This window comes from Amblyomma maculatum, chromosome 1, assembly GCF_055883805.1.
Source record: "Amblyomma maculatum isolate TAMU_Amacu chromosome 1, ASM5588380v1, whole genome shotgun sequence".
Taxonomy (NCBI): Eukaryota; Metazoa; Arthropoda; class Arachnida; order Ixodida; family Ixodidae; genus Amblyomma; species Amblyomma maculatum.
In genome coordinates, this window is record NC_139344.1 from 421,504,084 (window position 1) to 421,529,699 (window position 25,616).

Below are 25,616 nucleotides of genomic sequence, written 5' to 3' on the forward strand. Positions count from 1 at the left end.
GCCGGAAAAGCTGCTGATTTTAGCCTCAAAACCTGCTGACAACTATTTTCCAACCACTGTTTACATCAGCAGGTTCAAAGTTTAAAGCCAGCAGCTTCTCTGGAAGACGTAATCGTGATTACATGTAATAAAATGTTGAAATAACTTAAGTATTTTAGGAAGTGCCTTCCATCACAGCTGCCCGGTATGAAATAAAATTCGGTTATTCCATATGTTTATCAGTTGTCCCATAGTATAAAGAACGTAGATTAAAGACTGCAGTATTTTCAAATAAATAAATATATTCAATTGTTATTCTCAACCCTGAAAATAACTTGGAAAGGTATGTGCAATAGTAGATATAATACCAAAGGATAAAAAACAAAAAACAACTAGTTATAGAGCCTGTAAGATGAATCACCAGATTCGTAGCTTCTGCAGAACTTGTTAATCAACTTGCTTATTACTGGTAGGAGCAGCGTTATGTTTTCGCTTCAGGAACCACAATTTCTGCAACTTTTCGCAGAAGTTTGTGACATGTGTTTCGACCAGGTTAATTTATTTGTAAGCATAACTCCAAGGTATATACATGAATCCACCTCTAAAATGTTATTCTATTGAAGTTTATATGCAATAATGCAAAGTGTAGTTTCCTTGTTACTCCTAATAGCACCGTTTTGTTAAAGTTTAGCTGCATACCCCAAATTGTACACCAGTGGGAATTAGCTTCCAAAGTGTACTGTAATGTTTTTTTTTCTTTTGCTCAAGTAATTTCTTTAAACACACAAAATCATTGGCAGAAACTTGCGAGGTGATAACATCTAACAAGTCATTTATCAAAACTAAGAAGCGGGCCTAAGTCATTCCCTGGGGAACACTAGACGTAACGTCTAACGAACGACAACAGTTCCTAATGGTGACGAACTGTTTCCTATCACAAAGATAGGCTTTCATCCAGTGAAAAATACTTAGTGGAAGACTAGCACGCTTCAGTTTAAACAATAGTTCTTCATGTGAAACTAGGTCAAACCGCCGAGAAGTCAATAAAAAGCACATTTAGTTGACCGTTCCCGTCTAACACAAATTAAAGTTCCGCAAAGTTGAAAGCTTTTGTGTGAAAGGTGAGAAGCCTTTTCAAAATCCGTGTTGTAATTCCAACAATGTTTTTGATAGTCTAAATGTTGCGGAATATACGATGCTATAACCTGCTCCAACATTTTATAGCAGGTGCTTCTGATCGAGATTGGTCGATAGTTGGCAGCAGTTAAAATTTCGCTTTTTTATAAAGTGCTATAACACGTGCTTTGCGCCTGTCTTGCTGGTAGTACACCTGTGTCAAGTGATGACTGAAAAAGGTTAGTCAGAAATGGAGCTGTTTGTTCGGTGCAGTTCTTTATGAAAGCATTTGGTAATTCAGCCGGCCCTGGTGACATGCTATTGTTAATTTTAAAAACAATGGCTACTATTCCTTCAAGGCTGATTGTAATGCTTTGTGATTCTGTGCAGTTTGAACTCTAATTCCCGTAGTGTTCAGAACTTTCCAGACAAAAAAGTCTGAAAATACGTGTTTAAGTGTTCCGCGATCTCCCAAGTGGCAGTGGTTAAAGCGTTGCCAATATTTATTTTCTCTATGTCAGGATTTTCCTGTTTCCAATAGCGCGAAGACTTTTGAAAATCGCTACAAATAAATTTGTTAAGACAATGGGAGAAATAACTACTTCTTGCTTCGCTTATTTTACATAGGAGGTTTTTTTTTTTATTTCGACAAAAAGTCGTGTTGACGCCTTGTTTTGCTTCTTCAGCCTCCTAATTTTTGAGCTAATATGAATAGTTTATCTGATTATTCATGTGCCGTGGCTTCGCTTGCAAATTTGTTTTGAGGCGAGCGACCAATAGATACAAAATCTGACTACACCCAAAAACCTTTCCCTCCAAACTTTCCTATCGTTTTAAGCTACTTTAAGAAGCACGTGCTGGTAGTCAATAATCGTAGTGTCATCTCCCCTAGGGAAATCTTTCCTAAAAGCCACATTTTCAGCTGGCTTAGATTGTTTAGATGCTAATATAGAAGGAAACAATATTAACTTATGGTCCGGTATTCCATTTCAAACTCTCACGGATGCTCCTTGAAACATTGCAGTAGTAAATAAAAGATCCGAAATGGAGTTACCTCGTGTAGGTTCGTGTACCGTTTGTTCCATGCTTACTGTGAACCTAATATCTGAAACAATATCCATCTCTAAGGAGGTACCATAATTTATATTTCAATTCAGTGAAGGAAAGTTAAAGTTGCCAGTTATAAAAACGTTTTTACCTTGTAGCCTAAGAACATTGTCATATAGATTACACATCATCACATCAGGCGCACCCCCGGGGTGGCGCAGTGGTTGCGGCACTCGACTACTGTTCTCAAGAATGCGGGTTGCTTTTCGATGGAGGCGAAAAGCAAGGCGCGTGTCTCTTGTGCGATCTCAGTGCACGTTAAAGAACCCCAGGTAACCAAAATTTAAAAAGTCCTCCACTGGGGCGTCTCTGATAGCATGAGTCGTTCTGGGACGCTAAACCCCCCAAACCAAAACATATATGTGTTTGGGGGAGTTATACAACGGAAATAGAAAATGTGACCTCTGAAAGTCTGTATTTCAAAAATAAACGTTCACATCCAGTGATTTTTTCACTGGGAAGAACATCAATGTCTGTTTTTACAATAACTGACAAACCACAACCTAGTGGATCACTATCACGTCGGTAAAGGTTGTACCCGTGTGTCACAATTTCAACATAACGTTAGAATCGTGCATCCAAGTTTCATTAATGACACTGAAATGAAGATCGTACAAATCAAGAAGTGCTTCTGAGGCAACTGCTGTATTTAAAAAAATTTGAGCATTCAAAGAAAGAAGGCGTAGATGAGTACTTTTTAACTGCTTACTTTCTTCCAAAGAAGAATGACTATCACCTTTTCGAAAGGGTACGCAGGACATACGTTAGCCATCCCACATATAAAACTGGCGATCTATGAACAGTTTCTTGTGCATTAGACGAACTTTTTTCTTTTTTTGTCGTTTTCCTCTGTTCCATAACAATTTGCGTCCTCTAAGCGTGAGAGTGCAGTAGTCGTCTCAGATAGAGATATTTGTTTTCTTTTTCAGTTTGTAATTGCGCAACACCGCTTCTTTCTTGCTGAAATCTTAAAAGCGGAAAATTACGAGCTGTTTCAGGGAAGGTATGCCAAACCAGAGAACGCGATTGACGGATATGCAGCTGGTGCCTATTTTACCTTCAAATATTTCTTTTATAACCTTTTCACGCGTTAGATTCTGATCCTTTAGGAATATTCTGTATACCAAACAGAACTAGGTTAGATTCGCGGCTGAAATCTCCTAAGTTAACAATCTTCGATTGATTTTTTCTCCATGTAACTTGAATACCTGCCACAGTACCTCGTAGGTAGGTCCGCAATGTTAGTAGCCGTCACTTTTACATCAGTTGAACTCCGCTACACTTTGAACAAATGGTCATAAAAGCTACATACTGTCTTTTCTGTGGTCTCAATGCGAGTTTTAATTCAGAGATGTCAGCCTGTATTGTCTGCCGCCCATTCATGAGCTTCTGAAACATTTCTTCCATTGAGGGTCTTAGATTCCCTTCACTATTGCCAGAAATAAGCCGCAGGGTACAGCAAAAACAAACACAAGCTTGCTTGAGCATGCATTTTGGCGAATCAGAACAACTAAATATCAATCATCAATTATTGTGATATTAACTAACTTGTATTACAAGGAATAGTCGCAAGTTAGAGGCTTCGCTAGGTCACATTGCGAGCCCACTGGCGACGCTTGGGTGCAGTGGTGAATTTATAGAATAGGTGGCCGTAGATGTCAGAAATCCGTAGACCGTTACGTGGTCTGCTCCAATGATAACGTCACTTCTGCGCAGCTTGAGGAAATCATTTGCAATCGGCGAGTCATCTGGTGTCGGAGCCGCTTTGCCCAAGTAGGATCTGAATCGAAAAGTACAGTTTCATGGTTAGAGGCTTTTGCTGGATAACATTGCCGAGCTCACTTTCCATGCTTGAATTTGGTGCGACATTTATAGCCTAAGTGTCCTTAGGTGTCAAAAAGCCGTAGACCATTGAATAGCGAGCTCCATTGATAAATTTTTTGCTTTACTTTTTATAACTTTAATTCTGCGCTGCTTGAAGAAATCATCAAATTTGGAATCGGCGAGTCGTGATGCGTCGGAGTAGCTTTGCCAGAAGGTAGGAGCAGGATCTGCATCACAAGGATTAGTCGCATGGTTAGAAGCCTTCGCTGGGTAATCGCCGAGCCCACACATGCGCTTCTACTAGCGTAGTGTAGCTTTCACTACAAAAAGCTGACAGCTCGAAGGAAACAATTCACTTTCGAAATAGGCCGGTGGCTGTCGCCGGAGGGAGTGAAATTTCGCCTCTGGGGATAAACATAAACAGGCCGATAGCTCGACTTAGACGTTTCATTTCCGAAATTTGTTGGTGGCATTTGCCCGAGTGTGGTGGAGTGATGGAACTTCATTTCGGATGTCTAATTATAAAAAGCTTATAGTACGACGCGGACAGTTGACTTCCGAAGTAGTAGTAGGTGAAGGAATAATTTAGCTCATCGGAATAATTAGGAAAAGCTGGTCGATGTGCCCATTTCAAATAGGCCGGTGACGTTTCTCTAAAGTTTATGTGAAAGGATAGGATTTCGCCTCGGGCAGTGATTAAAAAACAGCAGCTGGAGGCGGCAATTTCCCTGTGAAGTTGGTCGGTGGCTTTTGACGGATATTTTTTGTGAAAGAGTGGAATATCGCCTCAAGGAATTAAAGGCAGCAAGCTCAATTCGCACATTTAGATTGTGAAGTTGGCCGGTAGCCAGTGCTGAAGATATAAGTGAAGGAGGAATTTCGCCTCTGTAATTAGAACTAAACTGGTCGACGCGCCCGTTTCAAATGTTCCGGTGGCGGTTGCCGATGGGTTATCTGAAGGGGTGGGATTTCGCCTCTTGGAATGATTAGAAAAAGAGAGCTCGACGCGAACATTTCCTCGAAAAGTTGGGTGATGGCAGTTGCTGGTGATTTGTATAAAGGGTGGAATTATCCCTCTGTGAATAAAATGCAGCTAGCTCGGCTAGCACATTTCACTGGCGAAATCGGCTGGTTGCCGAAGTTTTAAATTTTGGAGGTGGAAGTTCGGCTCTTGAATAATTAGAAAATTGCTGCACAAGGCGCACATTTCACTTTTCTATCTGACGTGTTTCCCACGCACGTGCTTCATTTGTTGTTGCACTTGGAGTTTTGTTTGGAGTGGTCCAACTTTTATTACAAGTGAGGGGACGCATGTTAGATTCGGTTTTTCTTCAGAGCCAGTTCAATTCAGGGCGAATGTGTTGTAGCGTTGGCTTCAGACAATAGGCACTGAACATTGCCCAAATATGCGTTCTAGTTATCTGTGCGATATGCTTTCGCATATCAATTTGAAGTGGAAAGAGAAGTTTTTTTGAGCGCTCTCCTATAAGGTTTGCAGAAAACGCGTAGTTGGCAGGAAGCGCAGAGTTTGTCCTTAAGATTTGTACTGTGAGCAGTGAGGGGGCCAATATTATCTACTTAACATTTTACTTAAGGGCACCTACTTGTGCGCCGAGGTCAGCGACAAAAAAAGGTAACACTTCAAGGGATGTAGTAATGCACTCTGTACATGTCTCCTGTTTCATGTTACTTTGCTTGTCTAATCTCCGATGGTAATGTAGGAGCCGATTTGAGAAAAGTACCTACTCGTCGAAACAAAAGTAAAAAAAAAAAATGATACATCTTTATCCCTCGTTGTGCCGACGATCACGCAATACCTGCAGGATGACATATTTTGGGATCCTAGTGTCGAAAACGCTTCTAATATATATGAGGACGTTATAGCGCAAATTTCACTGAACATATTAGCTGTAATGAAAATGGTATGCACAATTAGCGTCCAGTGTAAGCTGTCTACGAATATATGACTGGATAATCTAGTGTTGCGGTAAATGTTCTGCGTATTTTAGTTATTGGTAATATGTTACGTAGCGACAAACCAGTGTAAGTATACGAATATAAGCTCTTCAACGATACATGCATTCATGCTTTGGCGCAAACGTCAATACGTGACCATTGTAAGTACTTAACGGCAATTAATTAGGAACTATAATTTGTCCCATACAAACGCTTTCTATAAGCTATCTAACGACACGACGTTCGTGCTCTTATATGGTAAGCGAGACTTGTCGCTAGGCGGGCGGATTCATTTGTGCTTGGAAAAACTTCAAAGTCATACAGACACAGGAAGGCGTCCCCTGGATATGTGTACCTGGAGTACAAGAGCAATCGTCCTACAATACCTTTTTTTGTGCGCTTTGCATATAGCGCTGCTTTTAAAATGAGTTGGAAATCTTCTGAACCTAGTGTTCAAAACAAAACTGACGAATGCAGTACAGTTGCCTAAATTATGTGAACAACGGGTATATTTTCATTTTGCAATTTATTTTTAATTTACTACCTCTGTACAAGATGGGACTTGAGTTTAAAGTATGCGACGCAGTATTGAGGGCTTGTGTTGATCCTAGGAGCGCCGATGTTTACACCTTGAGCAATTTTTGTTGCACTTTACTGCCTCCTCCGCCTGCTTGGGGCACGTTCGAAGCTGTTCTCGGGTTGTGAATCCGCAAAGGGATTTTTTTGCAGAACGGGGGGAACAGCGCTGCGGGCGCTCAAGCAAATTCCATGTTGCTGGATCCTACTTTGGAAGTGGCAATAGCAGCCGATAGAACAGCCTCCTCCTGGCATACCCCTCCAACACTGGGAAGAATAAAAATAAAATAAGAGAAATTCACTATTTGAGTAGGGCAATGAAACTGACATAGTTGACAATATAATGCAAAATAAGTACGACAACAACGTCTGCAGAAGAAGCGGACTGCCTCCAGAAAAATAATACAAGAACGCATCATTCATGCCCATCTTTTTAATAGTTTATCATTAAGGTGTTCAGTACTTGCAGATGTCCGCAAGCCTGTTCTAGCTGCCTTTTCACTATGATGCCATGTCTGCAAATACAATTAGCTTCTAGATGGCAGACCGAGGCGCGTCCCCCGAGCGTAGGCTAGGCAGCTATTGCACAAAAATGCTGCCCCAGTGCTTCTTCAAGCCGACTTCAACTTGTTTTAGGCAATATCCAGCCTTAAAGCCTTGTAGCTGAGTGGGTTTGCGGAGTCGGCTTGTAAAAAGATGGTCTCTTTTATGGTATAGGAAAGCACCACAATATAGGGCTGCCAGAAATCAAGGTGATGTATTCTTCCTTCTGCCCTTGTCACTAGAATGATTTACGTTATAAATTTAGCAGGCCTGCAGTGCTACTTATAACAGTAAGATAATATTTCGATATGCGAACCTCGCTTAGAGCAGAAATAATTGTTAACATTTTGAAAACTATAATTTATAGCCTTTCATTGGAACGTAAGTTTCTAAGCTCGTTTTGAACTTTAAACAATTACTAGCTTCTATTCTTAACACATTTCGTTAACCACACGAGCATTTCCGCACTTGTGCGTATCCTGAGTCTTGGCCGCACCACACATTGATATGAAATCCCGCTGAAGCTAACCTGCTTTAACAGAATGCTTTCGGTATTAGCGTTGACAAAGATATGCTTCCTCTTTTGAAATATCAACGATGACTGCTGAAGAAGTAAAGAATTTAGCAAAAGCGGAATTAGCATAATTGGAAAGCAGAAAACACTTCAGCAAGCAGTGAGTTCTGCAGGCAAAGCCCTTGAGCGGCGCAGAGGAACCCGTGAAAAAAGATTTCAATCATGCCTAGGGAAATTGCAGGCAGAAATGCCTTATTTGTGTAAACAATATGTTCTAAACACTGGTGTGGTCAAAATCTGTTATTTAATTCCAGACAGTAATTCTCAGTGGCACCTGCTTATGCCAGCGTACTTTCAATGTTCGCTGAATAGACCTTTCCAGTAATTCCGCCGCTTCATCGAGCGGCCGCGCAAAACCCCTAGGGAAAACTGAGAACCACTGCGCTCACGTCTCTTCAACTCTGCCGATTCTAAGGCGAAGTCTAACCTGCGATCTCGGCGTAATTGCTGGGCTGCTGCTTCCGCTGTTTTGTTTATTTTATGTTGTGCCCACCATTCCTTTGCACCCTGCTGCACAGTTGGATGTTGCGTTATAAATCAGTGCATCATCAGCCGACACGTAAAGTCTGGCGTTCGCCCATGTAGCTCTCCGTGGCGGGGCGCGCATCCGTAGTGCGGAAACAACCGTTCTCGTCTCCACGCCAACGCGCGCATCTGGAACCCAGCGGCGGAACACTGGAAGGGAGCAGCTTGTTGCCATTTAAGGGGCGTCCGCTGTAGCGGCGTGTGCGACGCGCGGCGATCTTGGCTTTACATAACGCGGTGACGCCTTGGCTTCAAAAATCACGAAAACGTTAAACAAAGCCAAGCAGCTAACCATCAAAACACTCATGCTCTTGCTGCATTTTGCAAGGGTTCACCAACAACGCGCACGAGCATGACGGCAGAAAGCAGCGGCAGAGCACGCCAATAGGTTTACCAGCAGATGATGCAGGAGGTGATCGCTCCGTTCTCCCATCATGCTTTGCGCGGCTCCGCAAGTGGTAGGAGCGGCTCTGCAATTTGTAAAAAGGTCTATTCGCACGCTACAGGTATCTTTTACATCGTTGTCTGTTTAGTTTTGTGTGAGTTTACTTTAGAAAAAAATGCCTCTTAGTAGGCGCTTGCTTGAGCATTTTCTTTTATTAATGCTTTCCATACTTGCAGTCCGTTCATATTCGGCTATATATTCTTTCCGAATTGTACTGCTCGGAGTTCTTCCCGTCTGAACAACTTCTCTTTTTTTTTTGTTTGTAGTCTGCTTTCGTTTTCATTCACGTGTATATTATTTCGATTCCTACCTGTATCATAGCCCCACAATTATTAGAAATAAGTGACAGCGATAGGAAATTCGCACCTATATCTTATTCAAGATATTGAGTTGAAAGTGGATCATCTTTCTCTGAAAGAGTCAGAAAATGTTTCCCTATATCGATAAATTAGCTCCAGTGGTGTGGCTCCTGCAGCGGTGCTCCTTCTGGCAGCTTGAGTTACTAGGCATTGCCTGCTTCGCATCATAGTCAATAGGAACAATAAATTTGTACTGGTCACCACCTATAAAAAGAGGACAAATCTCGTTGGCAGTACGTTTTAAATAGAATAATTGCTGATATAAGTAAACTAGCAACGAGTTCGGTACCGCCGCAAGCAAAGGACGCTAGGTAACGCAAGCTGTTGTCTTGTGCTCGGACGAGCGGTAGGAAATGAGTAGGAAAAGACAAAGGCAGATTTATTGTATAGAACACCTTAATCTCTTTAAGCGGTTCCAGTTTATGCGTGCCTATACGTCCTAGTGTGGGAAAAATTATATATCTGACAGTCCTGTTTCAAAAGAAAAAACTTCCTGAGCGCGAAGCGCTCGTTGATATACTGAATGTAAACTGCGTAGCTCTATCGCAACCGCCACGTCAATCTAAGTTTGGTGAGTTCATTGCACTGGGAGATGTTCATACATATTTACATACCACTTTCAAAGAGATTTCATCATCGTTTCATGTGAGATATCTGGGTTCACTAAACCTGGGCCAACTGCTATAAATATTTATTATTGATAAACATTATGGCACTTTTTCAAATGCTATTTCTGGGATTTCAGGCATGCTGGAATGTAGGCATTTTCAAATGTGTTTAGGGAGGGCAAATGTTTTACACATACCTTTGCCATGCAGCTCCTGTGTGCTCCATAGGCCGGGTAAGCAAGGCCAGCGCTGCATAAAAGAACCATGAGAGGAGTTTGTTTCTATTGATGAAGCTTAGTCCAATTTTTAGTCGGGTCTTAGACGAAGTAGTGACTGCAATGCATTCCTTTTTTGTTGGTATTGTAGGAAATGTTCTGCTGGGTAAAACAGAAATTCTGTGCTGTTACTTTATGGATTTAGGAATGTATATGATTGAACAAAAAGCTATCGGGGTCAAAAGCATGACAACAAAATCCAGTATTCAATAATAAAGAAGTGGCACTTACGTAATGACTATTGTTTAACAATAGTTTAAGAAATGTCTGACCACAATGCAGTATTTACTACATTAAGTGTAATGTGTAAACCTGATGCCCCTAGCCACCACACTATTCTCGATTTTCCCCGTGCTGATGACAACTCAATTATTCACGTGCTTGAATTCCTCTTTGACGCTTTTTATTTGCGCACTTCCTTTTTTGCACTTGACGTACTGCCTCAAAAGCTTCCATGACATTGTTCATAGCTGCATTTCTCAGTTGCTACCTGCTAAAACTATAACGCGTAATGCGAGATACCCCTGGTACCCAAGGAAAATCATCCGGCTTATACGGCGCATCAGGCGATTGCGTAATTATCACAATTCCAATAGCCAGAATTGCTCCTAGTTTAGTTCTTTGAAAAGTGTACCTAAGTTAAAAATGACAGCAGCTAGAAAATTTTATTTCAGCAAACCTCTGGCAGCCATTATGAAGGACAGCCCAGAGAAATTTTGGAAATGGGTACTTCCGCAATCCTACAGTCCGTTTGCATCCATCATCAGTGGTGTGGCTTGTGCTGATTCCTTTCACATCATTTAAGCTTTCAATAATCACTTTCAATAGGTATTCACTGGTGATGATGGAACCGCAACTAAATTTATTTCCAATACAGCGTTTGCCGCTTTTCTAGCATTGATATGAATGTTGCTGGTGTGCATAATCTGCGATTAAACTTGAACACAAGCAAAATTGCTGGGCCTAATTATGTGCCGAACAAATTCCTTAAACGGTATTCTAAATGGCTTTCTCCCTACGTATTACTACTGTTCCAAAAAGTGTTAGTGTCTGACACTTTACTGTCGCTCTGGAAAACCGAGACAATTATTCCGGTGCATAAGTAGGGTCACAAGCTTCTGGGCACCAATTATATGCCAATTTTGTTTTATTATTTTCATGGACGAGGAAAAGCGAGCAATGGCGCGGGTAGGAGGGCTCGCGCTAGGTCCGCTGGGACTCACTAAATTTATCTCACGGTCATCGGACGTCACCTTTCTGTTCTCAGTTCTTTGTGGTCAGCGGCTTGCCACCCCTGTTGCATGTTTCGGGGTACGTCATAATCAGTCCTCATCCTGCCCCTGAGCTTCGGCGCCCAGCGTCTTCTTGTGCCGTCGGCAGAAGGTTAGCAGGGATCGCATGGCTGGTCCCCAGCCTACCGGACCCAAAGTGACTGCCGCTCTTGCGCCTCGTCTCCCGCCCCGAGCACAAGACACGACGACCAAGTTATCCAATGACCCGAGACTCCAGCCACACGACCATATGCCGCCAAAAAAGAACCGACCGACACGATGACCTCACAGCCGAGACGCTCACCAGTAGGTCCCACCGACCAAAGACCATACCACATATGAGGATATCACCCCTTCCATGCCATGCGGTGCATTCCTGCGGCTGGACCATCGGATTTTGGTGACCTGTGGCCCGAAAGCGTCTGGACCAGTCTTGTTGTTGTTGTTGACCAAATAACTTATGGCACATACCCACTGAGGGGGATCGGATCGGACAAGAATTGGGTAGCAAAGAAAGTTTTTAAAGTATACTTGCATACAAAAAAGTGATTTGAGGGGTAGAGGAAAGGAAACAAAACGGGAAATAAGTAAAATATAAAATGAAAAGTGGTAACACACACGGGAGATTGACACTGCAATTGTAGAACAAGTGATGTTTATATATTTAGCAAGGCAAACGATTTGATTCGAGTAAAAAATTTTGCATGGCGGTGAATACAGACCTGTGACTGTGGCTAAGGATAGTGGCGCCAAATGATAACAATATAGGGCTACTTAAACTGAGGCCAAGCTGTTGCAATGGCTTTTCAATGAACTGTTTTCTCAATGTAGTGAAGTGGTGGCGGCAAAACAATAAAAAGTGATCTAATGATTCCTGTTCACCGCGAAATGCGCAGACTAGAGAAAGTGCCAAACCAGACCTGTAAAGATAGAAGTTTAAAGGTGGGATACGGCATTGCAGCCTTGTTATAGAAATCTCAAGTTGCCGTGAATGACATAATTTTCTATTCCAAGAATAATTTAGATGCAGGAAGTCATCAGATTTTAGGTGATGTACGCTGTCGCCGGAAGGATAGATAATACGGGGACATTGAGGGACTCTTTTGCCAAACTGTCAGCATATTGATTTAAAGTCACATTGCTGGGGCCTGGTACCCATACCATATGTACAATTTTCAAATCTCTAGGTATCAGGGAGACAAAGGTTTTTAGAATTTCAGAATCCGCCGACGAAGAAAGGGATGAACACAAGGATAGAGAGTCGGAAATTACAGCCACTTTAGAAAAAGAGGAGCCTAATTTCCGTAAAGCGAGTACCACCGCCAGAAACTTCGCTTCAAAAATTGGGGTGAAGTTTGAAAGCTGGACAGAAAAAGACCAGTCTAAATGCGGAGAATAATATATCGACACCCGCCTTTTCATTACGTTGATATGCGTCAGTATATTACTACTTAACTAGCAGAAAGGCTTCTTAAATGATCTTCTAATAATCCGTTTAGAATAAAGGATGATAAGTCTTTAGCATTATTAGGGAATATGTCGTCAAAGACAATGTCAACAGATGAACCGATGGTTTCTATGGGTACAATGCTAGGAAGGGAAACATTTAAAGGGTCCAGCAAAGTTTTGACCCTAACAACCTGCGGGGTGTGGAATTTAGGCCAATGGACACCGAAAAAGGAGGTCGGTTGACAGAAAAAAATAGACATAGATCGGTGAAAATCTGTTTCATATATTCTTAGGTACGTCTGAACAGTTAGAATTTGTAATCTACATATCAAGGGAGGAATCCGGGCTTCAAGGTAGAGCACATTGTTGGCAACACATTTTCGATGTCCAAGACACAACCGAAGCACTTCTCGCTCTAAGAGAACAAGCGGTTGAATTTATAAGCTGCTGAACCAGAAAACAAGACTGAGCCGAACTCTAATATTAGACGCACATACATAACAGACATCATTAAAAGCACATCTCTCCGCATTCCAGAACGGGACGACTATTTCGGCGCAACATTTTCACGGCCCGAGCCCCTTTCGTAGCAGTATGGTTAATGTGGGGCTGCCATGAAAGATTATCATCATACGTGACCCCTAAATACTTTAATGATTTAACCTGTGCAACTTTTGCAACTGTACGTTTAAAAGTAGCTGCAATGAACTTATAATTATGCCAGTTTTTCGGGCACTGGTTGTGGAGAAGCTTTTTCCATGCCGCCTTTCTACGTCTGTAAACTCGGGAACAATAAGCATTCCACCAAACAGCTGAAGTACTCCCCTTTGAGCTCCGTACCATGCGCTCCGTACCAAGTGCAGCGGTGGCGTAGCGGTAGAACATCCGCCTCGCATGCAAGAGGACCGGGGCACAAATCCCGGTGCCGCGCAATTCTCCACCGCATTAAATGAAAAAAAAAATCACGTGTCGATGGAATTGCATAAACAGGTTTGGGGTGCGACCTGATGCCGATAACACCTCCGGCAACGCTCTCCCTCACCAGAACAGGAGTTGGCCACCCTGGTGCAGTAATTGGCCGCAACCTCTCATGATAAGCTCCACAAAACTCCGGCCCTCAGCAGTCACCAGTGGCTGCGGAACAACTGACCACGGCGGCGGTCAGACCTGTGACGCAGCAGGGGGTGCTAAGAATTTCTGGCTCCGCTGGACAGGCCGCCATTGGAAAGCGACCCTGGTAACGTTTAATGTTAGACCCCTAGCTAGTGAAGCTAGTTTAGCAGTGCTGTTAGAGGAACTAGAGGGTATGGAATGGGATGTCATAGGGCTTAGTGAGGTTAGGAGGCCGAATGAGGCATATACTGTACTGAAGGATGGGCATGTACTGTGTTATCGCGATTACCGGAGAGGCGAGAACTAGGCGTAGGTTTCCTTGTCAATAAGCGGGTAATATAGATTAATTCTATAGTATTAATGAGATGGTTGCAGGCATCGTAATTAGGCTTAATAAGCGGTATAAACTGAAGGTTGTACAGGCCTATGCACCCAAATGTAGTTATGATGACCAGGCAGTAGTTGAAAGCTTCTACGAAGATGTAGAATCGGCAATGCGAAAAATAATGACGCAGTATACTGTACTAATGGGAGACTTCAATGTCAAGGTAGGGAAAAAGCAGGCAGGAGACAAGGCAGTAGGTGACTATGGCATTGGTTCTAGGAATAGCAAGGGGGAGTTACTAGTTGAGTTTGCAGAACGCAATAACTTACGAATCATGAATACCTTCTTCCGCAAACGGAAGAACCGGAAATTGACGTGGAAAAGTCCTAACGGGGAGACTAAAATAGAAATCGACTTCATTATGTATTTAACTCCCGCCATTATGCAAGATGTAGAGGTAATCAGGAAAGTGCGACGCAGTGACCACAGGATGGTGAGGCCCCGAATCCGCCTAAATCTGAAGAAGGAACGCAACAGATTAGTAAGAAAGAAACCCATCAACGAATTAGGGGTGAGGGGAAGGACAGAAGAGTTCAGGATCTCGTTACAGAATAGGTATTCAGCTCTAACCGAGGATGGCGACATTGCTCTAGAAGCAAGGAACAATGATTTCTGAGATATCATTACTGAGTGCGCGGTAGAAGTACGGGGTAGGGTAGTTAGAGAGGATACCGGTAAGCTCTCTCAGGAGACGAAATATTTGATTAAGAAACGCCATAGTATGAAAGCTTCCAATCCAACAGGCCAGATCGAATTGGCCGAGATATCAAAGCTAATCAATAAGCGCAAGGTGGCCGATATAAGGAAGTATAACATGGAGAAAATTGAGCATGATGTAAAGAACGGGGGAAGCCTTAAAGCGGCAAAGAAGAAATTGGGCATAGGCAAAAACCAGATGTATGCGATAATGGACAAGGCGGTCAACGTCATCACGAATGTGGAGAAGATAGTCAAAGTAGCCGAGAAGTTCTATACAGATCTCCACAGTAGCCAAAGTAGTCAGGACCGTAATGAGATTGGCGGTAGGGAAAAACAGTCAGATGTTCCACCAGTGACGAAGGACGACGTCAGGAAAGCACTAGAAACTATGTAGAGGGGGAAATCAGCTGGAGAGGATCAGAAAACTACAGATTTGCTGAAGGACGGGGGGGATATCGTGCTAGAAAAACTGGCCACCCTGTATACGCAGTGCCTGGTGTCATCGACGGTACCGGAAGCATGGAAGAATGCAAACATTATCCTCATTCATAAGAAAGGGGACTCTAAGGACCTTAAAATTTACAGACCAATCAGCTTACTGCCTGTTACGTATAAGGTATTTACTATGGTAATCGCTAATAGAATCAGGGCGACCTTAGACTGCAATGAAGTAAAGAATCAAGCAGGGTTTCGGAAACGGTACTATACTATCGATCATATCCATACCATGAATCAGGTGATATAAAAAAGCTCAGAATATAATCAGCTCTTATACATAGCATTCATTAATTACGAAAAAGCATTTGACTCAGTTGAAACCTCGGCGGAGATGCAGGCATTGCGAAATCAGGGGGTAGACGAGCCGTACGTGAAAGTGCTGAAAGATATATAAAGTGGCTGCACAGCAACCATAGTTCTGCATAAAGAAAGTAACAAAATTCCCATAAAGAAAGGTGTTAGGCAAGGAGACACAATCTCCCCAGTACTATTCACAGCTTGCTTAGAGGAAGTATTCAAAGATTTGGAATTGGAGCAGTTAGGGATCAGGGTAGGTGGAGAATACCTCAGTAATCTGCGATTTGCTGATGACATTGCCTTGCTAAGCAACTCGGGGGATGAACTGCAAATAATGATTGATGACCTAGACAGGAAATGTAGAAAGCTAGGCTTGAAAATCAAAATGCAGAAGACTAAGGTAATGTTCAACAGCCTCGGGACGGAACAGCAGTTTACATTATAGGTAGCGAAGTACTGGAAGTAGTAGGCGAATATGTCTACTTAGGACAGGTAGTAACCGCAGATCCGGACCATGAAAAGGAAATAACAAGAAGAATAAGATTTGGATGGAGCGCATTTGGCAAGCACTCGCAGATTATGACTAGCAGCTTACCGGTATCGCTCAAGAGGAAAGTATACAACAGTTGCATCTTACCTGTACTCACCTATGGGGCTGAAACGTGGAGGCTAACCAAGAGAGTTCTACTTAAGGTGAGGACAACCCAGAGGGCTATGGAACAAAAAATGGTAGGGGTAACATTAAGAGATAGGAAGCGTGCAGAGTGGGTCAGAGCAATAACTCAAACCCTTGCCACAACTATCTGTCTTGTAGCCCCATGACACATGATGCGAATTAAAATCACCGGCCAGAAGAACTGAGTTTCGACAATTAGCTAATAGCAGATCTAGAGGTTTTGTACCTTGTACATTGCTAGGGAAGTAATTATTCACTAAGGAAAACGGACAGTTCCCTGGAATTTCAAAGTCTATGGCCAATAACTCACAATCCATAGAAGATAGCTGTAACAAAACCTTAGCCCTGCGACAGGATTTTATATAGACAAATATAATTAAAACTCCTCGTTTTGATTGGCGATCTTGTCGGAATGAATGATATGTTGGCTGTCCTCTCTTGAAGACCCGTTCGGCCGCCTCGCACGATGGGCTCTCCGCCTTCAGGAATTTGACATCCGCGTTATATATCGCTCTGGCCGTAAATACATGGACGCCGACGCTCTGTCTCGTTCTCCCCTATCCATCGAACCCTCTTACTCCACGGCGGGTGATTCCGTCCTCTCGTCTCTAACATTCTGCGGAGAAGCGCAAAGACCCGTGGCTCGCATCTATTATCGACATCGTGTCCACTTCTCCAAACGCTGCGCCTTCTCGGACTTAACGCTGTCAAGCACCACACTTTGCCCTACGAGATGGTCTTCTCTACCGCCGCAATTATATGCCTGATATTCGGTGGTGGCTTCTCGTCATTCCCCGCCATTTACGACAAGAAATTTGTGCCTCTTTCCATGCCGACCCTCAGTGTGCCCGTCCTGGTGTAGTCAAGACGTTTCAAATAATTTCTCAACGCTACTATTGGCGCGGCATGTACGGTTATTCGCAAATACGTCCGCTCCTGCATCGCCTGTCAGCGCCAGAAGTCATCCATACCTCGTGCTTCTGGCCCCTTACAACCACTTCCATGCCCGGCCCGCCCTTCTGACCGCATTGGCGTTGACCTTTACGGGCCACTTCCCTGCATGGTCTCTGGGAACCGGTGGACTGACCACCTCATCCGGTATGCCAAGACCGCCGCTTTACCCGCCGCTACTGCCCGTGAAGCTGCCCTGTTCTTGCTACATAGTTTTGTTCTTCGCCACGGCGCTCCGCTAGAGCTGTTGAGTTACCGAGGACGCGTCTTCCATCCAACGTCGTTGAAGTTCTACTGGCCCATTGTCGCATCATACATCGGACCACAACAGCCTACCACCCTCAAACTAATGGGCTGACTGAGCGCTTCAATCGTACTCTTGGAGACATGCTCACAATGTACGTTGCCGCTGATCAGACCAACTGGGACGCTGTTCTTCCTTTCGTGACGTACGCATACAATATCCCACGTAGTCAACCACTGGATTTAGCCCTTTCTTCCTGCTTTATGGGCGTGAGGCATCGTCCATGATGGACACTATTTTACCATATCGTCCCGACTCCTCCGAGTGGACTCTCCTTTCAGACGTAGCCAAACACGCGGACCACCAGCTAGCCCACAGTTTAACATTGGAATCGCAAGGCCACCAAAAGTATCGTCACGACAAAGATCAGACGCCGCACGTTTTTCCTACAGGATCCCTCGTTTGGCTCTGGGTTCCTGGCACCCCACCGGGACTGTCATCAAAATTTCGAACCGAGTACCACGGCCCCTACCGCATTTTCCGCCAAACCTCCCCTGTGAATTACATCGTGGAGCCATTCACTCCATCTTCGAACATGCGTCATCGCGGCCGCGAAACTGTGCACGTGAGCCGCCTCAAAACGTACCACGATCCGCTCCTCTTGCCCTCACCATAAGTCGCCAGGATGGCTCCTCTTCGCTCCGGGGGAAATTGTAGTGAACACTGCGAAGATATTATGAAGGCGAGGATGAACTAGGCGAGGATATCACGAAGACTAGGAGAAGAACGACGAAGTGCCGCTGCGCTGCTCGAGCTCCCTTGTGGAGGCCTAGACTGGCTGTGTTCTTGTGTGGTTCTCTGTGCAACATATAGAGGGCTATTATCCCTGTTAAAAGACAGTAAACACTCCCTGCAGGTTGACTATACTATACTGGTGCTCCGACGTATGTCAAAGGAGCAACACAAGGAGCTTCAGGAAGCGTGGGAAGTGCTTCTGCGACTTGCTCGCGGATGACTTGCTGCAACTTCGGCACCAAAGGAGATGGAGCGTCAGGACGTTGGTGAACGAGTGATAGCTGACAGCAACTTCTTCTCGAACAAACTATTTATTTGTTGCAGCAAGGACAACTGGTCTGCCTCAGGTGTTACTGCTGCAAGAGGTTCCTGGTGTGAGAGCGAAGAACGAGTGATGTCGCGGCGCTTGCGTAATTCATCAAAGTTTTGGCATGCATTATAACATCGACAACGGTTGCTGGATTTCTGGCCAGAAGCATCATCAATTCCTTGCATAATGTGACCAATATTGGCATGCTCTGGCATTGAAGCGTCCACGCGCTTGCAAAGGTCTACAACATCTTCAATATAACTGGTGAAATTCTCGCCATGAAGCTGTGCACGGCCGCGCAGGCGTTGCTCAGCACGCAGCTTGCGCACTGCAGGTCGGCCGAAGATATCTGCAAAACTGGTCTTGAAAGCAGACCACGAAGTGATGTCGGCCTCGTGGTTGCGAAACCGCGGGTTGGCCACGTCCGTTAGGTAGAATATGACATTATTGAATTTTCGGGCGTCGTACCATTGGTTGTGAGTACTAACCCTCTCATATGAAGCCAGCCAGTCTTCCACGTCATGATCGCCAATTCCGCTGAATATAGGAGGATCCCGCTGGCGCAAACCTCCAGCGCAGAAGACGACGTACGAGTGCCCGGTTGGACTAGGGGTGCTGGCGTCGGTCATGACTGTTGTCGGGAGTGTGCGGCTTCGAAGCTCCAGGATGGCAGGAAATCCTCTCCTCCACCAAGTGAAAGGGAGTGTTTACTGTCTTTTAACAGGGATAATAGTCCTCTCTATGTTGCACAGAGAACCACACAAGAGCACAGCCAGTCTAGGCCTCCAGAAGCGAGCTCGAGCAGCGCACCGGAACTTCGTCGTTCTTTTTCTGGTCTTCGTGATATCCTCGCCTAGTTCATCCTCGTCTTCATAATATCTTCGCATAGTTCACTACACATAATTTTGTAAATACAAATGCTTTTCGGCTGTTAGCAAAAGTTTCTTGCAAGATGATTATATGTGGATTATACTGAGAAGAAATGTAAACTAAATCTGTTGAAGCTGTTAGAATTGAACGACAGTTCCTCTGGATAACTTTTAGTGCCCCTATGATTGCGAAATCTGGGCAGCCACCAACTGTCTGCCCCAAAATATTCTCCCTTGGCTTTGATGCATGCTAATGTTTCTTTGATTTTGGTTGGGACCGCGGAGAAGAATGGTTGGACATGGGAGACCTACACCATTTTAGAATTCTTACATCTGATTCCACCATCTCTGTGTCATTAATGTCTCCATCCTTATCTGGAGGAGTAGTCCTGTGAAGCGAAGCAAGAGTAGGGCTTTCAAGCAGTTGAGACCTTTCCGAGGACATGTTTGCTATGAAAGGGGCTGTTCCTGATTGCAGGGCTTGCGTTAGCTGAACTGCCAGAACGTTAGAAAAATAGTCTGTGACAGTAGCAACCATTCGGTCGACCATTTTAGTCATTGAGGCTTCCACTGTAGTCATTATCGCCTTTGAGATTGATGCATCCAGAGACACACCTGATCGGGCTAACACACCTGTATAACCGTGCAATCGCTCTTTAACTTCTGTTACAGCGTCATGACGCGAACAGCGTTTTCTATGTATTACTTCTAGAATTTGAAGCTCTTGTTTTCGAGATGGACACTCCACGGTGTTTGCAGCATGGGCTCCACCGCAAAGGCAGCATTCGTCGGTTTGTTGTGAACATGATAACGAATGATGACCATCGCTACATTTGCAACACCGCACGGAGGACTTACAGCCGCGAGCACTGTGACCATATCGCCAGCAATTAGTACACTGCAGTGGCTTAGATTCAAGAGGATCCACACGAGAGATCAATGGTCATGCTTTTATCTCTGACGGGCAGGAAGTTCTCGCAAATGTGGCAATCACTGACTCTGTTGGTACCCGCGTATTATTAACCTCCCGGCTGCAACAATACACCGCTACCACACCAGTCGCCGAAAGAAGGTTGAGAATCTCAGCTGGAGTTCAAGAAGAGTTTACTCCTCAGACCAATCCTTTTGTGCATGCAAGATGAATAGGGATAAAGCTGCTCCCCTGAAGCGATCCAAACGAATTGCATTTAAGCAGAACCTCAACGCAATTGAGGTCTGGAGATCGGCACAGTATCCTGCCACGCCCAAACTGCCTCACGTCTGTGATCGAGTCATACAGGGAAGAGGCTGCCTGGAGAGCAGCTCGAACAGTCCCAGACTTATTGATTTTGATAAATCCGCCAACCTTGGGCACCAGCGCCACAACAATGTTTGGAACGTCAGATCTTTGGAAGGCTTCCAGAGGTAGATCGTGAGGCATAATGAAAGCCGACCAGGGGGAGCCCCCTGGCCGGGAGACTGCGTAGACATCACTTTACAGTTATAATCTCTCTGCGAGTGTTATCAACATAGTGAAAAGCGCAAATGCGCAGGGGAAAACGGGAAAAGAGGACCAGCCGCCCAATACTTAGCCAAATCACGCCTTCTGCCCGTAGCGGTGCACGTTCTGGCTTCAAGAAATCGGCAAATCGACCACCGTGGCTCAACGAATTAAGTCTGTCTCATCCGAGAATCATCGTGATGATGATGCTGACCCGAGACAAAATGGCACATAGCCACGGCGGGGATTGGCAAGCCGTTGTCTTCTTCCTTATTCCGCTTCATCTTCAGCCATCCAGTCACGCCAATCTTCATGCCACGGATCTCATCGAAACTCACAAATTTCCTCGTCCACGATCGAGACGATAGCTCGGTGGGCCCGGGTAATGTTACTGATGAGGAAGAAGCGGGTAGTGGCGCGGGCAGGAGAGCTCGCGCTAGGCCCGCTGGGATATAGTGCTCCTAGAGCACGTATAACAGGGACTTATTAAGTTAATCTCACGATCATCGGACATAATCTTCTTATCTCTGTTGTCTGCTATTCGTGTTCGTCGGCTAGCCGCCTTGTAACAATCCTTGTAGCAAACTCCTAGAACATATCCTTCATAAGTGCATTTCTGAGTATTTAACCGAGAATACCATATTGTCCAACGCACAGTGAGAGCGCTGATTTTTCCACTATTTCACAACTCACGGAGTTTTCGCATGATATCGCTGCAACACTTAATGCGCCCGGACAGATTGACGCCATTTTTAGGAACTATGGAAAGCATTTGATACCATGTGCCACGAAAAGCTTTTATTAATGAGAAAGCATTACTTCGCAATGTTCACAGATGTCTGTCCGCAGACCATGCCCGCAGACCGCGTCAGCAAGATCGTATCCGTATCAGTTGTAATTGAGAAGTGGAAGAGGTTAATGAGTGGTGTCAATCGAAAGAGGATGGCGTATTGCCATTCCCCGAAAACTGCAGCAACGGAAGTGCCAGGTGGGTCACTCAAAAATAAAACACAACCTTACGTTTTGTTCGAGCATGAAGCGCAGGATGCAAACTAAAATGCAATATTAATAAAACAGTTTTATGGATTAAATTTTTAAATTTTGCTTACTTTAAGGAGCGTAATACATCGGTATCTTTTCGACGATGAGTAAGTTAACTTGAAAAACCGCCGCTGAATAAATTTGTGAGACTTTAAATTAAAGCATGCTAAAAGCCGATTGTTGCTGAGAGCTGTCTCTGAACGCAACCTATAAGTAACACACTCACTGAAGACAGAAATTGATTATGGTGAAGCGAAATGAATAGTGTAACCGTTGTCATACCGTCACATCCTGGCAGAGTTCGCGGCTGGTTTTGCTGCTGTTAAGTACAAAAACATCTTAATATTCAACCTAAAGGGGGAACATACCCCAGGAAATACGGTCGTAATTTATTTGAATGTTGCGAATTAAAAACAACAACAAAGAACTGTACCTACAGGAATCGAATAGATGGCTTACAATCAGGTACGTGGTGTTAATCCATCGCGCCACAGAAGCGACGGGTAGTGCGGTCTTTAATTGCGCTCTTATTCGTTTTGATTCAACGCACTAAAGATGGCACGACAAACGCAACTGTCATGATCAGAGGATTACTGCAAGCAATTTTAATCCAGCAAACTATTTTATTTCGTATACATTTTAGTTTATGCACTGCAATGTACACTCAAAAAACGTATAAGCTTTATTGACTTCCTTTTTGTAGTGTTTTATTTTTTTAGTGACGGCCACCTGTCACTTCGGTTGCTGCAGTTTTCAGGGAGTGATAATACTCTAGAGGGTGACGTATTGTTGTGTCCGAAAAAATAATTAGGCCAATACGTTAATCAGGTAATTATTTAGAGACAAAAATATTAAAGTAAAGGCAAAAATGGTGTCATTAGCCAGTGGCGTGGCGCCACTTTTGGACCTATCAATTACTAAAATAGTTAATGAAATCAGTCAGTTGAGGTGACGTTAAAGATGTGAAGCCACGCAACCTGAGGTTGAGCCAAAAAAGGGCATAGGAATGGATTAGCGCGCAGTTTGAAAGTACCAAGGCAGTCAGTTAGGGTGACGTCAAGAACGTGACCTCACGCAATCGGGACGTCACGGTAGAGCAGAAAAAGGGCATAGGAAGGGATTGACGCGCAATTTCAAAGTACCGAAGACGAAAATGGGTAAACAAAAAGTGAATTAATGTGACGTCAAGGATGTGACGTCACGCAACCGAAAGTAGAGTCGAAAGAGGGCATAGGAAGGGATTGGCGCGCAATTTGAAAGTACCAAGGACTAAAATGGGTAAACAAAAACCAAAAAGTGAATTATAGTGACGTATAGGATGTGACGTCACGCGACCGGAAGTAGAGCCGAAAAAGGGCATAGGAAAGGAGTGATGTGCAAGCTGAACGCACCAAAGACTAAAATTGATAAAAAAGACGTGAATTAAGCAACTAGAACCAACCAACAGCAGCATCAGCGCTTTCGCATTACTCCAATGCAGATTCTGCAGTTCAGTTCAGTCGTTCAGTCGTGTCCGACTCTTGGTGACCCTATGGACCATGTCACGCCACGCTTTCCGGTCTCTCACTATCTTCCTAACATCACATAACTTCATCTGCAGTGCCTCGAGGATGCCATCTAACCATCGCGTTGTCTGCCTACCCCTTCTCCGGCGACCCTCAACCTTTCCCAACATCAAATCTTTCTCCAGCGACTCCTCTCTTCTCATCAGATGACCAAAGTAGCTGAGCTTTAACTTTAGAATTTGACCCTCCAATGAGCAGTCAGGGTTTATGGTCGACAATATCGACTGATTTGATCTTTTGGCAGTCCATGGAACTCTCAAGAGTCTTCGCCATTACCACAATTCAAACGCGTCAATTCTTCGGCGGTCAGCCTTTTTCACAGTCCAACTCTCGCATCCATACATCACAACTGGAAAGACCATAGCACGAGTTATACGGATCTTGGTTGGCAGACTAATGTCTCTGCTCTTTACTAGGCGGTCAAGGCTAACCATTGCTCTCTTTCCCAGAAGCAGTCGTCTCCTAATTTCATGGCTGCAGTCTCCTTCCGAGGTAATCTTGGAGCCCAAGAAGAGAAAATCTGTCACAGCTTCCACTTCTTGTCCATTGATGCTCCAGGACTTGATAGGGCAAGACGCCATGATCTTTGTCTTTTTAATGTTCAGTTTAAGCCCAAACTTCTCACTCTCTTCTTGTACGCGCATCAGAAGTCTCTTGAGTTCCACTTCACTTTCTGCCATTAAGGTGGTATCATCCGCATATCTAAGGTTGTTGATACGTTTTCCAGCAATCTTCACTCCAGCTGAAGACTCCTCCAGACCGGCCTTCCTCATGATGCACTCTGCATATAGGTTAAATAGGCAGGGCGACAGTATGCAGCCTTGCCTCACTCCTTTCTCAATCGGAAACCAATCAGTAAGACCATGCCCAGTTCTGACTGTGGCCTCTTGTTCTTCATACAGGTTCCTGAGGAGACAGATGAGGTGAATTCGAACTCCCATCTCTTGGAGAGCTTGCCACAATCTGCTGTGATCTACGCAGTCAAACGCTTTCGCATAATCAATAAAGCAGAAGTAGATGGGTTTCTGGAACTCTCTTGCTTTTTCCATGATCCAGCGAAGGTTGGCAATTTGGTCTCTAGTTCCTCTGCCCTTGCGAAACCCAGCTTGCACGTCCGGAAGCCCCCGATCCACATACTGCTGCAGCCTTCCTTGGAGGATTTTCAACATCACCTTGCTAGCATGCGAAATAAGCGCAATCGTGCGGTAGTTGGAACAATCTTTGTCACTGCCTTTCTTTGTAATGGGGATGTAAACTGACCTCCTCCTGCAGTGCTCTTTAATTTTTTGAACTTAACACTTTTGTTAATGATTCTGTCCTTGTTTGATGGCTGATTACTTGTACTTACGCTCGCAGTTCGTTTCCTATAACCAGTCGAAATCATCTAGTTTAAGGGCAACTTCCGGGGTGCTTCAAGGGTCTGTTCTACGGTCACTTTTATTCATTATACATCAATGATGATATTGCAGCTATTGGTGACCTTGCAGAAGAAATATGATTATATATGCCGACAACTGCATCCTTTATTCTAAAAGCTCCTGAATTACTGATCAAAAGAAGATGTGCGACTAGAGTGAGAAGTGGTTAATGTCGATTAATTCCAACAATACTGTTTTTATGACGTTTACGAACAAACAAGAAGCACTTAAGTATATTTATAATAATAGCCAATATAGGCTAAAACAGGTAACTTAGTTTAAATATCTCGAAGTACGTTTCAACCTAAATTCAAGTGGCACAGGCATATAGAAATGATTAGCGCAAAAGCGTTTAGAAAAGTGGTATTTCTGAAACGCAGCTTGAAAATAGTTCCAAAAGAGTGCAAGATTACGACGTGTAAATCTTTTTTTCGACCACTTCTTGTATATGAATCGGACGTTTGGCCCCGCTATCATCCAAGCGATATAACACAGCTTCAGTCTGTTCAAATAAAGAAATCGGATTTATTTATCGCCGTTATTACTGCAACTTCTACTCTCGACACCTGTCCCCATCCTATCGCTTCCCTATCTTTGTGACAGACGCATGCATGGCCGCATCATTCTCTTCCACCTGAGGAACCCAGCCATTCATGAAAGTCGGGTGT

At 44.1% G+C, this 25,616-nt stretch overlaps 1 protein-coding gene across 3 annotated transcripts in view; it reads right to left on the reverse strand.

The window, feature by feature from the left end:
* Positions 1 to 534: 534 nt before the first annotated feature.
* The window catches only part of LOC146209235 (uncharacterized), a 29,275-nt gene continuing 4,193 nt past the window's right edge, over positions 535 to 25,616 (reverse strand). The window contains exons 2-4 of one of the 3 annotated variants that reach the window (XM_084597787.1): positions 16,247 to 16,311; positions 9,810 to 9,861; positions 535 to 3,982 (exon numbers count right to left, since the gene is read on the reverse strand). In XM_084597787.1, coding sequence (XP_084453913.1) covers positions 3,793 to 3,982; positions 9,810 to 9,838 — 219 coding nt within the window. In that variant the 5' untranslated portion in view covers positions 9,839 to 9,861; positions 16,247 to 16,311 and the 3' untranslated portion in view covers positions 535 to 3,792. Of the gene's footprint in view, positions 3,983 to 6,467; positions 6,826 to 9,809; positions 9,862 to 16,246; positions 16,312 to 25,616 lie in introns of those variants that run through there. The other 2 variants (XM_084597794.1, XM_084597781.1) reach the window with 2 other exon arrangements.